We start from the raw sequence: 12522 nt of genomic DNA, 5'->3' as shown, positions 1-12522 counted from the left end.
GTGCACAGGCTGATGACAGGCAGCTTCCAGAGGAGACGTTGAGGACGCTCCTGGAGCAGGCTGATGTCATGTTTGCATTCTTGCTTTCTGTTTACCAGGGATTTATGTGAATTACAAATCCGGGGATTTGTAGGAGTGAGAACATTTTATAAAAATATAAAACTTTCTGCTCCTTTCTAGTTGTGTCGAAGGCTTATAGAATATCAGTAAAATATTCTGTGTTTGGCAAACTAACAGGTCTCTGTAATTGGGACTAGCTGCATAGTACAGTCATTGAGCAGTAGATGTTAAGGAACAGTAACAAACCTGCATGCTGTGTGTTTTTCCATGAGATGTGATATCTTATTATGTAGGATATATATTATTTAAATACCATATGAGATTCTCAACATTATTTTGATAATTTGCTACAATAATTTGAGCATTATTAGAGCTAATTAAATTGGATGACATAGAAGTTGTTGGAGATTCTGGATTCAGTTTGTAGAAGAGTAATTCTCTAATAAGGCTAGTTTCCTGTCTGATTTGTGTGTCGGTTTCTTGAAGAATTCATATTGTAACTCTTCTCTTTATGCCTCAGGCTACAGGGATGCAGGGCTCACAGGTCAGTGCCTGGCTGACATCATTACACAGTTCACCTCTTTTTGTTCTGTCTTTTCCAATTCTAACTGCTTTCCTTTTAACTCTTAACTTGTTTTTGCCTAAGTTGTTATCTGGCAGGGCCAGCAATCTTGTCCTGTAGTTTTGGCTTGTGGACCCTATGGCATCTGTGTCAACCCCTTAGCTTTGCCATTTTAGCCAGAAACTGGCCAGAGGCAATCTCAGAGTGAGCTGGTATCCTACATGCCTGTAAAACTATCTCATAAACACTGAGAATAGTTTTCACATGTTATGGAATCAACTTTTTTGGATTCTTTCCATTTGAAAACACATTTTCCTTGATTTTAAAGCAGACAGAGCAGATTCTGAGACTGAATCTGATAGCAGGTTTGTACAGTGAACTCGGAATTTACCAGTGGTAATTTCTGCCACATGGCTCATTTCAAAGAAGACAGGATAAGACTAAGCTGAACAATAGGCTCAGAATCCTGGGTGTGAAGCAGGGAAGGTCTGGACCTCCATCCCAACTGGTGCATCTAAATTGCCAGTCTGGGCAGAAAACAGCATCTTTATTCTGTTTATGAACAGAGAGACCGTATATCTTTAGTGATCAGGCACAGAGTGGGGTGGTCTGTGCAAAAACTGGGAAAAGCAACAGGTGTCTATGCTGTGAGCTCTCGGACCTCCAGACTCCTCAGCCTTTTGTACACAGTTTACAAAGATGCTAGAAAGCTTTTCTGGGGAAAGAAGTAACCTCTGTAAGAGAGACTGTCGAATACCATTCTTTCTTTTCTTTTTTAGACTCTGTCTCACTTTGTTGCCCTTGGTAGAGTACCATGGCGTCATACCTCATAGCAACCTCTAACTCTTGGGCTCAAGCAATTCTCTTGCCTCAGCCTCTCTAGTAGCTGGGACTCTAGACACCACCACAATGCCCAGCTATATTTTTAGAGACAGGATCTCGCTCTGGCTCAGGCTGGTCTTGAACTCGCCCCCTTGGCCTCCCAGAGTGCTGGGATTACAGGCATGAACCACCACACCCAGCCTGGAATACCATTCTTTTCAGGCCAATGACAGAAAAGCTTTAAGCTTGAGGAAGGATTCTACCTGCAGCCCAGGCTGGCACTGTGCATCTCACTGAGGCTCCGTCTAGCCACCTAGATCCTGGTCTTCTGTTGTGAGGATCCAAACCTGGAATCCTGTCCTCTGGGACACTCTGTCCTCTCCAGACACCACTGTAACCTATACATTCTTCATTTCCTTCCAAGAACCCTGGAGTTTAAAACTTCTATCAGGTGGGGACAGATACAGGGAAAGGAAACATTTCCTATTATTTGTAACTGTTGTCTTAGGGCTCTGGTCGCTGCTTTTATTGAAGTCTTACCATACAGCCCTAACAGCCATTCCCTAATAGAATGGCTGAAATGGTGGGACCGCAGTCAGTGCCTGTTGTGAGTCCCAGGGTCATCCACATGCGGTCCTCACAGCACACCTGGAGCTTCGGCAAGGTAAATGAATGCATTAATGAATGGACACAGTTCATTCATGGAATTGAGGCCTAGGAAACTTACATGAAATTGACCTATGCATAAGAAATGGGGGTTCCATATTTAGTCATTTTCTCCTACACCGTCAACCTATTGTGTTACTTCTTGGGAGTACAGTAATAAACTAACAAACAGAGTGGCCAAAAACAACAGAAATTCATTCTTACACTTCAGAAGTCAGAAAGGAAGGTGACACAGGCTGCGGGGGAAGATGCTTCTCACTGCTCATTAGGGTCGCCAGCCGTCTGGGGGCTCATAGCCACGGGTCCTCAGTCTCTACCTCCATCTTTTCTCTGTGTCTTATCTCCAAAGTTCCTCCTCCTCTCTTATAAAGAGGCCAGTCACAGGATTTAGAGCCCAGCCCTCACTGAATACGGCTTCATATTAAACATGATGACAACTTCAAAGACCCTATTTCCAAATGAGGTCAAGTTCCCAGGTTTTAATTGAATGTGAATTTCTGAGGAAGGTGACTTCCTATACATAGCCCAGCCTGTTGTTGACCTGGGTGCCCCAGAACCTCAGGACACACAGACGCTGGCTCCGCCACCCCTGCTTTGACAACGTCCTCATACTTGCCATCTGGGTGTGTTGCTCGGTTCCATAGGTCAGACCTGGTTATGCAAACAGTCATGATTCCCTGCCATTAGCTTTACATTGTTGCAAGGTCCGTAGTAAATGCAAGTTGAGGATCTTGTGAACTCAGACAAGGCCCTCTCCACCAAGCACCTTTTCAGAGCATCATGGTTCATTTGGAAAACCTACAAATAGGAAAGAGGGGCTCTACCAGGATAGTGATGTCCAAGACGGAGGCGTGTTCCCAGGAGCATCATGGTTCATTTGGAAAACCTACAAATAGGAAAGAGGGGCTCTACCAGGATAGTGATGTCCAAGACGGAGGCGTGTTCCCAGGAGCATCATGGTTCATTTGGAAAACCTACAAATAGGAAAGAGGGGCTCTACCAGGATAGTGATGTCCAAGAAGGAGGCGTGTTCCCAGGAGCTTGGGAAGTATCTGAAAGGATGGTTCTGACTTAAATCAGAGAGAAGACCCGACAGTGGCCCTGGCCGGACTCCTGCCAGGGAACTGAAAAGCAGACAGGAAGGTTTCTAATGAGGGCTCCATTCAAATGGGCAAATAGACAGAAGTTATTAAAAAGTAAAATCTGCATATTTGCCAGATTTCTTAAGTTATATTCCTAACTGTGTGTCTTTTGAATCTATACTTAAAGCTACAATCTTAAAAAGTATCCATAGCAATACGAATACTATCTGCTTTGGGGAGTTTGATTTTGGTTATTTTCTGGTATTAAAGATAAACAAAGTCACACACTAGTTAAAGTGGTCAGCACCAGTTTTCTTCAGCAGGTCTGTTGCTGTAAGACTGGCCTCAACTTGGGCCTTTTAAAAGAAAATTCAAGGAGCAGGGAGGAGCCCAGCAAAGTTACAAAAAGCAAGAAAGGTAGTTGGTGCCTGGAACTCATGTGGGTTTGTCAGCTGGCACTCACGGGAGCCACAGAGGCTTGTAGGGACTATAAGTTATATGGGACCTTACAGGAATATGGTGCATTAGCTCTGCTCAGTCCTCTTACCCACAGACTGCGTGCCTGTCACACTGTCTGAAGATGCAATGCTAAACACACTCTGAAATTGTAAAGGAAATGAACACAAAGTGTCTGGGAGAAGAAAACAAACTGTAACTAATCAAACTGTCAGAACTCATAAACCAGCCTCCTGTAGGAAATGTTATGTTCCTAGTATAATTTATTTGTTTTCTGCCTGTTTAAACAAGACCTTAACTTTTAACTTCAGAGCTGGGACCCCATTTCTTTGGCGTTTCTTACCTAGTGGCCATTCTCACCTTACATGTGAATCAGCTCTTTAAACTGGACTCTGATCCTTTCCATTGTTTCAGGATGACATTTCCCCCATGGCTGCTTCAGGGGGGAAGCAGCCATGCTTCCTGCCTGGCTCCTGCCTCCTCCTTCAGGGGCCTTCTCCCCTATGTCCTTATGTCTGTCTCTTATAAGGATGCCAGTCCTCCCTAAATGCAGGAGTGAGCTCATCTCAAGATCCTTAACTTAATTACATCTGCAAACACCCTTTTCCAGGCAAGTTCATGTTCAGAAATTCCAGGGATTAGAATGTGGGTGTACCTTTCAGGGGACAGTATTCAGCCCACTGCACCTGCTTGGGTAGCTGCCGACCCATGACTCCATAGTCTTACTGACCTGCCTCACACGTGCTTGCCACAGCACCTCACAGATGGGATGGTTGGGTGAGGGGCTGTCTGTGTAGGAGCTCAGGCTCTGCAGAGACCCACACCATGTGTCTGGCCCTAGGACCCATTCGGTGTCTGCTCAGCTTAACGAATGTGTAGCATTCGTCAGCTGACCAAAGGGCTGACTGCAGTGGCACATGTGGCCTTCCTTGTCCAAATCAGCAGAGATCTTCTAGACGCAGGCCTGGGATGCAGTTCGAATGCCCACAACATCAACGGTGTAGTCACTCCTGGGCCTTTGTATGATCAGCCCCCAGGGCCCATCTTCCTTCTCTGCCTGGTTGCAGGTCTTGGGGCAGGGTCGTGCAGAGAATCCTGAGCTAGTGGGGTTTGGATGGGTAGGTCCGCTCCACAGGTGGACTCCAGGAGCACACGAGGAGGGAGGTACTCATACCAGCTGGCAGTGCTCTGTGTGTGTCCTCACGTAATCTACTTAATGGCAGCACTCTGGTTCTCACTGGCCGTCGTCTCCAGGACGAAGTACAGTAACCGCATTCTTCCTATCCAGGGTGCCCATTCTTTGCAATTCCTGTTCCTCCCCCAGACGAGTTCTGTGAGGGCTGAATCTCTGTACCAACACACATCAGGTTTTCTGCCCTTCCCTGAAGCTGATGGAAAGGCACCAGGTGCCGGAGGCAGGATTTCCTTTATGCCCCTAGTTAACCAACTGCTCCCTGGAATGGAAATCCACTTGACATTGTTAGCCTTTTACTTCTCAGGGAGAGCCGATGAATAAGAAAAAGTTTACATGTGACATGTAAAGGATACACAGTTTTGTTTTGTTTTGTTTAGGAGACAGAGTCTCACTTTATTGCCGTCGGTAGAGTGCCATGGCATTGCAGCTCACAGCGACCTCCAACTCCTGGGCTTAGGCGATTCTCTTGCCTCAGCCTCCCCAGTAGCTGAGACTACTGGCACCCGCCACAACACCCGGCTATTTTTGGTTGCAGTTTGGCCAGGGCAGATTTGAACCCACCACACTTGGTATATGGGGCCAGCACCCTACTCACTAAGTCACAGGCGCTGCCCAGTATACACAAATTTTTGAAGGAATTGGGCAGTACGTGTCAAGAGATCAGAATCATTTCTTCCTGGAAGTATGCTGAAGTTTTACCTGACGGTACCGCACTGGCTAACGTTTATCTGGGGCCTTCCTCATTCATGGAAAGTGTACACCGTCATTCTGCACACACTGCCCTTCTCGCGCCTCTCCTTGCCACAGCTGGTGAGGAAGCTGTCCACTACTCTTTGAAAGGTGACACAACTGAGGCCCAAACAGGCATGTGATTGCCCGAGTCCCATGACCGAGGGACTGCAGTCAGAGCCTCGTCTTGGGGTTCGTAAAGGATCCTAGTATACCATGGGTTGTTTAAGACAGTCCAAAGCATTTTCAGGTCATTCTGCTGTCGGTAAAAACACTGACACACACTCCAATACAAGTTCCTTGGTGTGTTCATGTGTGCGGCCACACGGGCACATCAGGGACTCTGCAAAGCACACCGTAGGCAGTCCCCAAGTTACAGACGTCTGTGAGACTCAGACAGAGGCTGTTATAGGTAACAGGTCAATGCACCTGTTCTTACTTAAATATAAGTTCAGTTTAAGAACAAACCTGCAGAGCCTGTCTTGTTCATAGCCCGGGGACTGCCTGTTTTCACAGAAAAAGAAAATGTTAGAAGCATATGCTGAAATAAAGGAACCTATATTTAAAATTTTAAGATGAATAACATCAGAGTGCTTTAACAAAATTTTATTTTTACTGTCTTTTTTAGAAAGAGCCATGTGTTTTAAATGTGCTCCATTATTTTTTTTTAAGCATTGGTGTAAAGTTGGGTAAATTTACTGTTTTTTTTTTTTTTTTGAGACAGAGCCTCAAGCTGTCCCCCTGGGTAGAGTGCCGTGGCATTACAGCTCACAGCAACCTCCAACTCCTGGGCTCAAGCGAGTCTCCTGCCTCAGCCTCCCAAGTAGCTGGGACCACAGGCGCCCGCCACAACGCCCGGCCATTTCTTGGTTGCAGCTGTCATTGTTGTTTTGGCGGGTCCGGGCTGGGGATTCGAACCCGCCACCCTAGGTGTACGTGGCTGGCGCCTCAGCCGGTTGAGCTATAGGTGCCGAGCCTAAATTTACTGTTTTAAATTCAAATCCTTTTGATACTCAGCTTTAATCGCTATGTGTATTCAGACAGAAGTTCATTATTGGCAATTTTTTTATTATAAGCAGTCTTTCATCTCATCTACACGTTAGGTTATGGTTTAAATTGAAAGCTAGCTAATAAATTTAATCATCCAGATACTAATCAGTGGTTGTTGCAAACTAGTTAATGGTGTGACATTTTAGTATTTTTAACCAGTGCATTCAAGTTACATTGAGTCTTTACATGTAGACTATTTTTACATTAGATGAATATTTTTGGAGGTATGTGTATGAGTTCATGTGATCTCTGGTTTTCTTGTCTGGCGTTTATCTGTTTTGATGCCAGGGAAATGCTGATATCATAAAATGAGCTGGGAAGTGTTCCCTCCAATTTTCTGTAAAATGTCCTTAGTATTAGAATTATTTCTTTCTTGGATATTTGGCATATTCACCAATGAAATTATTTGATCCTGGGTCACGGCAAGGTTTTTAACTACAAATTCCATTTTTGATAGATAGAGGCTATTCAAGTTCTTAGTTTCTTCTTGAGTGAGTGTTGTATCTTTCAAAGATTATCCCATTACGTCAGAATTGTCGAATGTATTGGAATTATGTTATCTTTTATCTTTTTCTTTGTTTTAACATCTATAGTGATATCCTGTCTTTCGTTACTAATATTGGTGAATTTGAATCTTCTTTCTTTTTTCCTGGTCAGTCTAGCTAGAGGTCTCCCAATTTAATTTTTCCTTTCAAAGAACCAACTTTTGGTTTAGATGATTTTCTGTATTTTGTGTTCTACTTTCCATTTTATTGATTGTCTCTCGTTTTTGTATTTCCTTTCATTTGTTTTGAGTTTAATTTTCTCTTTCACTTTCGTAAGCTGAAAGTTTGAATCTTTGTTGCCCTTTCAGTTTTTATTGTGGCATCTTAGGTCACTGATTTGAGACCTTCTTCTTGCTTCGTATAGCATTTAATGCTATCAGTTTTACTCTAAATTGACTTTGGGCTACATTCCACAAGTTTTGATATCTTTTTGTTCTCTACAGAATATTATCTAATTTTCTTTGGCAATTTCATCTTAGACCTATGTCTTACATAGAAGTGTGCTGGCATCCTAATATTTGTGATTTTCCAAACTCCTTTCTATTATTGATTTATTTTAATTCTGTTGAGATTAGAGAACATATTCTGTATATTTCAGTTATTTTAAATTTTTCAGAACAAGTTGCTTGATAGTATCTTTGACATCTGCTACACCCTGACTTATTTTCTGCCCACTTGTTCTATCAGTTACTACAGAGGGGTTTGAAACCTCCTGTATTTGTCTGTCTCTCCATTCAGTTATACATGTATGGTTTTTTGTTTTATGTATTTTGAAGTCTGTTATTTGATGCATATGTATTTATAACTATGTCTTGTTGATAAACTGGCCTATTCATCCTTAGTAAACACTCCTGTTTGTCTCTGATAATAGTCATCTGGTATAATGCATGGTTCTGTAGTCATGTCTGTTAATACGGCTATGTCATCTCTCTTTTGAGCAGAAGTTATGTGATGGAAGTTATATCTTTTATCCTGTTATTTAAATGTATCAGTGTTTATATTTAAATTAGGTTTCTGTAGATAACGTATAGTTGTGTTTTATTTTGTTTTGTTCTCCATTTTGGTAATGTTGTCCTTGGATATTATAAAATTTATAAAGCTAATATCAGTCCTGAGCTGCTGACTTGGTCTGTCTCTGTCACATTCACGCCCATGTTCACTGCCGGCTTTGCTGCCCTTCCTCCTAGTAGGGAGCTGCACTTTTCTGCTTCTTTGCAGACCTGCTGACTTTGTATGATACGTTAGATGTCGTGAATATTATATCCATCAGAGTGCTACATTTTTCTTTAATTTATTTGCTTTATTTAGCTTTGTTGTGGCACAGATTTAAGATCTGTCTGTACCTGCTTTTTAACATCTTGTAAGACTTTTTTCCCTAAAGCAGTGGTTCTGAACCTTCCTAATGCTGTGGCCCTTTCATACACTTCCTGTGGGTGGTCACAACCCACAGGTTGAGAACCGCTGCCCTAAAGGGTCCAGTCAGCTCCCACAGGGTCTGTCTGTTGCTTTACATCAGTGGTTCTCAACCTTCCTAATGCCTCAGTGTATTTTCACTGTTAGAAAGGGGTTGTGACCCACAGGTTGAGAACCGCTGCCTTCCATGAATGGTTTTAGGTGTTTGGAAAAAATGACTGTGTCAGGCTTTTATGTGACAGTTGGCAAAGTAGGGATGTTACTTCATGTGGTTATTAAAATAGGCTTATATAAATTGCCATTTTAGATAAACCATAATGTTTTCTATGTATTTAGGTGTTACTGCTGTCCTAATTAGCATAGGTTAAAAGTGGAAAGCACTCCTGTTATTTTTGATACATTTCTAGTAACTGGCTTTCTCTTAATTGGCTCTGTGAATAAGTTTGCTAACCTCTGTGCTCCCTGTAGTGAATCTGTACATTTAGTGACAACATGGGTATGTGCACTTTTCATGTGACGGTGTTGGGTTTGTCTTTAGCAAGGGTCATTGCGTTCTCTGATGCAATACTGAGTGGTGCCTAGGCCCCTGGGGAGGCTGTTTGGTGATTTCCCTTCCTGAGCAGTGTGAAGAGTGGCTGAATTGCTCTCCAGAATGTAGGGGTTTCTCAGACTAGCAGCATAGTCCTTGGACATTCATAGCTTTGGAAAATGAGCATGGCCCAGCAGAGCCCTGCCGGGGCGTCCCCTTCCCCACATCATGGGCAGCTTCAAGTGGAGTGTTCCCTGTTCCCACTCTGCCTCTTGTCTACCTTTCAACGAGGGGGCTAGGAAACAGCAACAGTTATTTATGGTGAAATCATCTTTTACTGTGGAAAATGGCATACAGCTAAGTTGTGTGTGTGTTTACTTTTTTGTTTGCTTATTATGAATCGGGCTGTTTCCGAGCTGTTGCCCCTCTGAAGACAGTCTGTGACAGGTGATAGAATTCTTCAGAAGAGGAAGCCACATGGTGCGGTGTCACACGGTGTCACACGGCTGCATGAGCCCTCCCTGGGAAGAAGGCCTGCTGGGCACCCTGCCTTCCTCACTCACGCCTTTCCCTCTTCCTCCCCAGGGGCTGAGAAACTCATCCACCATCTGCAGAAGCACAACATACCTTTTGCCGTTGCCTCTAGCTCTGGGTCTGTGTCATTCAAAATGAAGACAAGTAGACACAAGGAGTTCTTCAGTTTGTTTCATCACATCGTTTTGGGAGACGATGTGGAGGTGAAGAATGGCAAGCCAGCGCCTGACATATTCCTGGCCTGTGCCAGGAGGTTCTCCCCACCCCCACCTGTGGGGCAGGTAAGTGGGTACTGCTGAGAAACAGCTGAGCAGCCACCTTCAGCAGGCAGCATCCACAGGGGCGCTGTGCCCAACAGAAGGTCTTGGTTTCCACTGTTGTAGGGCCACTGTGGGGTGCGCCTTAGAATGTGGGTACACTGCCAGGTGTAAGGGTTTTATATGGAATCAAGTCCACACCTACAACACTAGGCCCCTGAGACTGGGCCAGAGTGTGCTGGGTGGCAGGAAGCGTGTCCAGGAAAGGTCATGTTGGCCAAACACTGCCTGTTGAGACATGCTGCAGGGAAGGGAGCTTACAGCCATGGGGACTAGCAGCACCTCATTCCCCAGGAGCAGACTTGCAGGGCAGGTAGGTGTACTCTGCAGGTCAGGTGCCTGAGCAGACCTCACGTCCTTGCCAGTGCTTGTCAGGTGCCTGAGCAGACCTCACGTCCTTGCCAGTGCTTGTCAGGTGCCTGAGCAGACCTCACGTCCTTGCCAGTGCTTGTCAGGTGCTGTCTGGGACTGCAGAGGCTTTCCTGGGTCACAGCATGTGGATTTGACTGTGGAGGTTTTGGATTTCCGGGTGTTTCCTTCCCTGTCTCAAGTGGCAGCGGTGGGACCCAGTGCTGTGCCTCCCGCCCTGTGTCATCACACAGGTCCGCAGTGGAGACAGCATGAGGCTTCCTTTCCCCATTTCTGCACAGTCCCCTAAGGTGGGGTTTCCAGCCTGAGAGCTGCCTGCAGACATTTGCAGCCTGTTTTCTAGATCTGTGGTGTGGGCTATCATGACAGGGTCAGACCTTCTTCATTTTGGTGATCAGCTTTCATTAGTGTTTGCCTACTTAATGTGTGGCCCAGGACAACTCTTCTCCTAATATGTAGCAGAGAAAATTAAGAAAAGGCTGGACACCACACAAGGGGACCTGAAGACAGCACTCAGAGAGGGGTGCTGGTGGTGTCCAGCCTGACTCTGGCTTCTCCTGACCACCCTGTGACTGCGGGGGAACGGGGCGGGGCCTGGGCTGCCCACATACGCAGAGTCTAGGATAACAGGAGACACTGAAAGGGATTCTCCTGCAGGAAATGCCATCATCAATGACTGGGGAGGGTGCCCCCCAGGGGATGCTGCCAGTGCCGCCTTCCCTCTGGGCTCCTGTGTCTGAGGGCATTGGTAGTAGGGGACTCAGTTCATTGAAGGGCATTTGTAAGAGGTCCTTCATAGCAGAACAGAGATGGGGTCCCTAGGCCCCAGCTGCCCCTATCACTAGTTCAGAGAAAACTACTCAGAAACCTCCTACCCAAAAAACCTGAGCAGCTGAAGTATTCTTGAAAGATGTGGGTTTGAAGCCAGGGTCCCACTTACTCAGTGAAAGCCGTGAAGGAGTAGAATCGGGGCTGAGTCTACAGATTCCCCCACAGCAGGTAGTATCCAGCAGCGCAGCTTAGTGCTGGGACTAATGCCCAGACTGGGCACAGACCACACAGGTGAGGGGCTCTAGCCCACAGTCTGCCCCCAGAAGGGACGCCCAGCCTAAGTGCCAGGGCCTGTGTGCTTCTCATCAACCAGCTAGAAGTAGGAGATTCCTGGAACGTCACCACCCCGAGTCTTGTAGTCCCCTAAATGTCTCACATTGAGCCCAAGAGACACTCTGCACATCTGCCGGTGTGTGTAAAGGAGACAACTCAGGAGTGGCCAGAGGGCAGCAGTGCGTAGGGCAGAGTGGGGCAGAGGCGTGGAGTCCCCACACCCTCTCCTGGTGCCAGCCCCCCCGCCCCCCAAATGTTCTGCAGCTGTAGAGCCCTGTAGCCCCATCACTGAGGCTCTTATGGAGGTTTCCTGCTGCAGGCATGAGTGATAACAATCACACTCCGTGGTCACTGAACTCAGCCTCGGGCCCTGTGCCCTTCTGGGAGTCAGGGTAGGGCTGAGCACTCCACATCTCTGGTTGCATATTTGGTCTTTCTGGCACCCAGATTCCATCCTGCAGCTGCCCTGGGGCCCGCTAAGGGACACCTATTAGGTTAAGAGGTGCTGGTCAACCACTCAGGAAATGCTGAGTGTTTTAGGAACTCCATGCCATGAACCCAGGAAAAGAGCAGTATGCATTTTATATGCTGCCACAACCGCGAAGACTCAGGGAAGGGCAGTGAGGCCTTTACAGCAGGTCACGTCTCCTGGCTGCTCAGATGTTACTGCTGAGTTTAGCTCCACTGCAGTGGCAGGACATGGGCTGTGCCTGAGACCACCCCACTGGTAAGTACGGGGCCACCTGAACCTCCTGGTGTGGCTAGAGCCAGCCTCTCCTTTCAGGGAACTGCGTGTCCGCTTCCTACGTGTGCCTGTGTGCTTGGCGTCCTGCTTCAAACCCCACTGAAACGTGTTCGTTATTCCCAAGGATTTAAATTATTCCAAAGCTTCAGGTTATGAAATCTTCCTCCCCAGAAGCTTCATTTTCTTGTTTGTTTACCGGGTGTTGCTGTTTGCTGATAAGGTTAAGGTTCTGGCCCCGAGGGAATTCAGAGTCCTCACCTGCTCTCAGCATGGCAGAGGGAGCACAGTGTGTCCCCACTTGTCAGTGTGGCAGAGGGAGCACAGTGTGTCCCCACTTGTCAGTG

The 12522-nt window shown here is 46.1% G+C and overlaps 1 protein-coding gene across 1 annotated transcript in view; it reads left to right on the top strand.

Annotated features, from left to right (window-relative positions):
- PUDP (pseudouridine 5'-phosphatase) overlaps positions 1-12522 on the top strand; it is an 85594-nt gene that overhangs the window by 41116 nt on the left and 31956 nt on the right. Inside the window, exon 3 of the mRNA XM_023515075.1 lies at positions 9695-9924. Coding sequence (XP_023370843.1) covers positions 9695-9924 — 230 coding nt within the window. The remainder of the gene's footprint in view (positions 1-9694; positions 9925-12522) is intronic.

This window comes from Otolemur garnettii, unplaced genomic scaffold, assembly GCF_000181295.1.
Source record: "Otolemur garnettii isolate 467f Iridium unplaced genomic scaffold, OtoGar3 scaffold00065, whole genome shotgun sequence".
NCBI classification, from domain to species: domain Eukaryota; kingdom Metazoa; phylum Chordata; class Mammalia; order Primates; family Galagidae; genus Otolemur; species Otolemur garnettii.
This window is presented reverse-complemented; position numbering and strand designations above follow the sequence as displayed.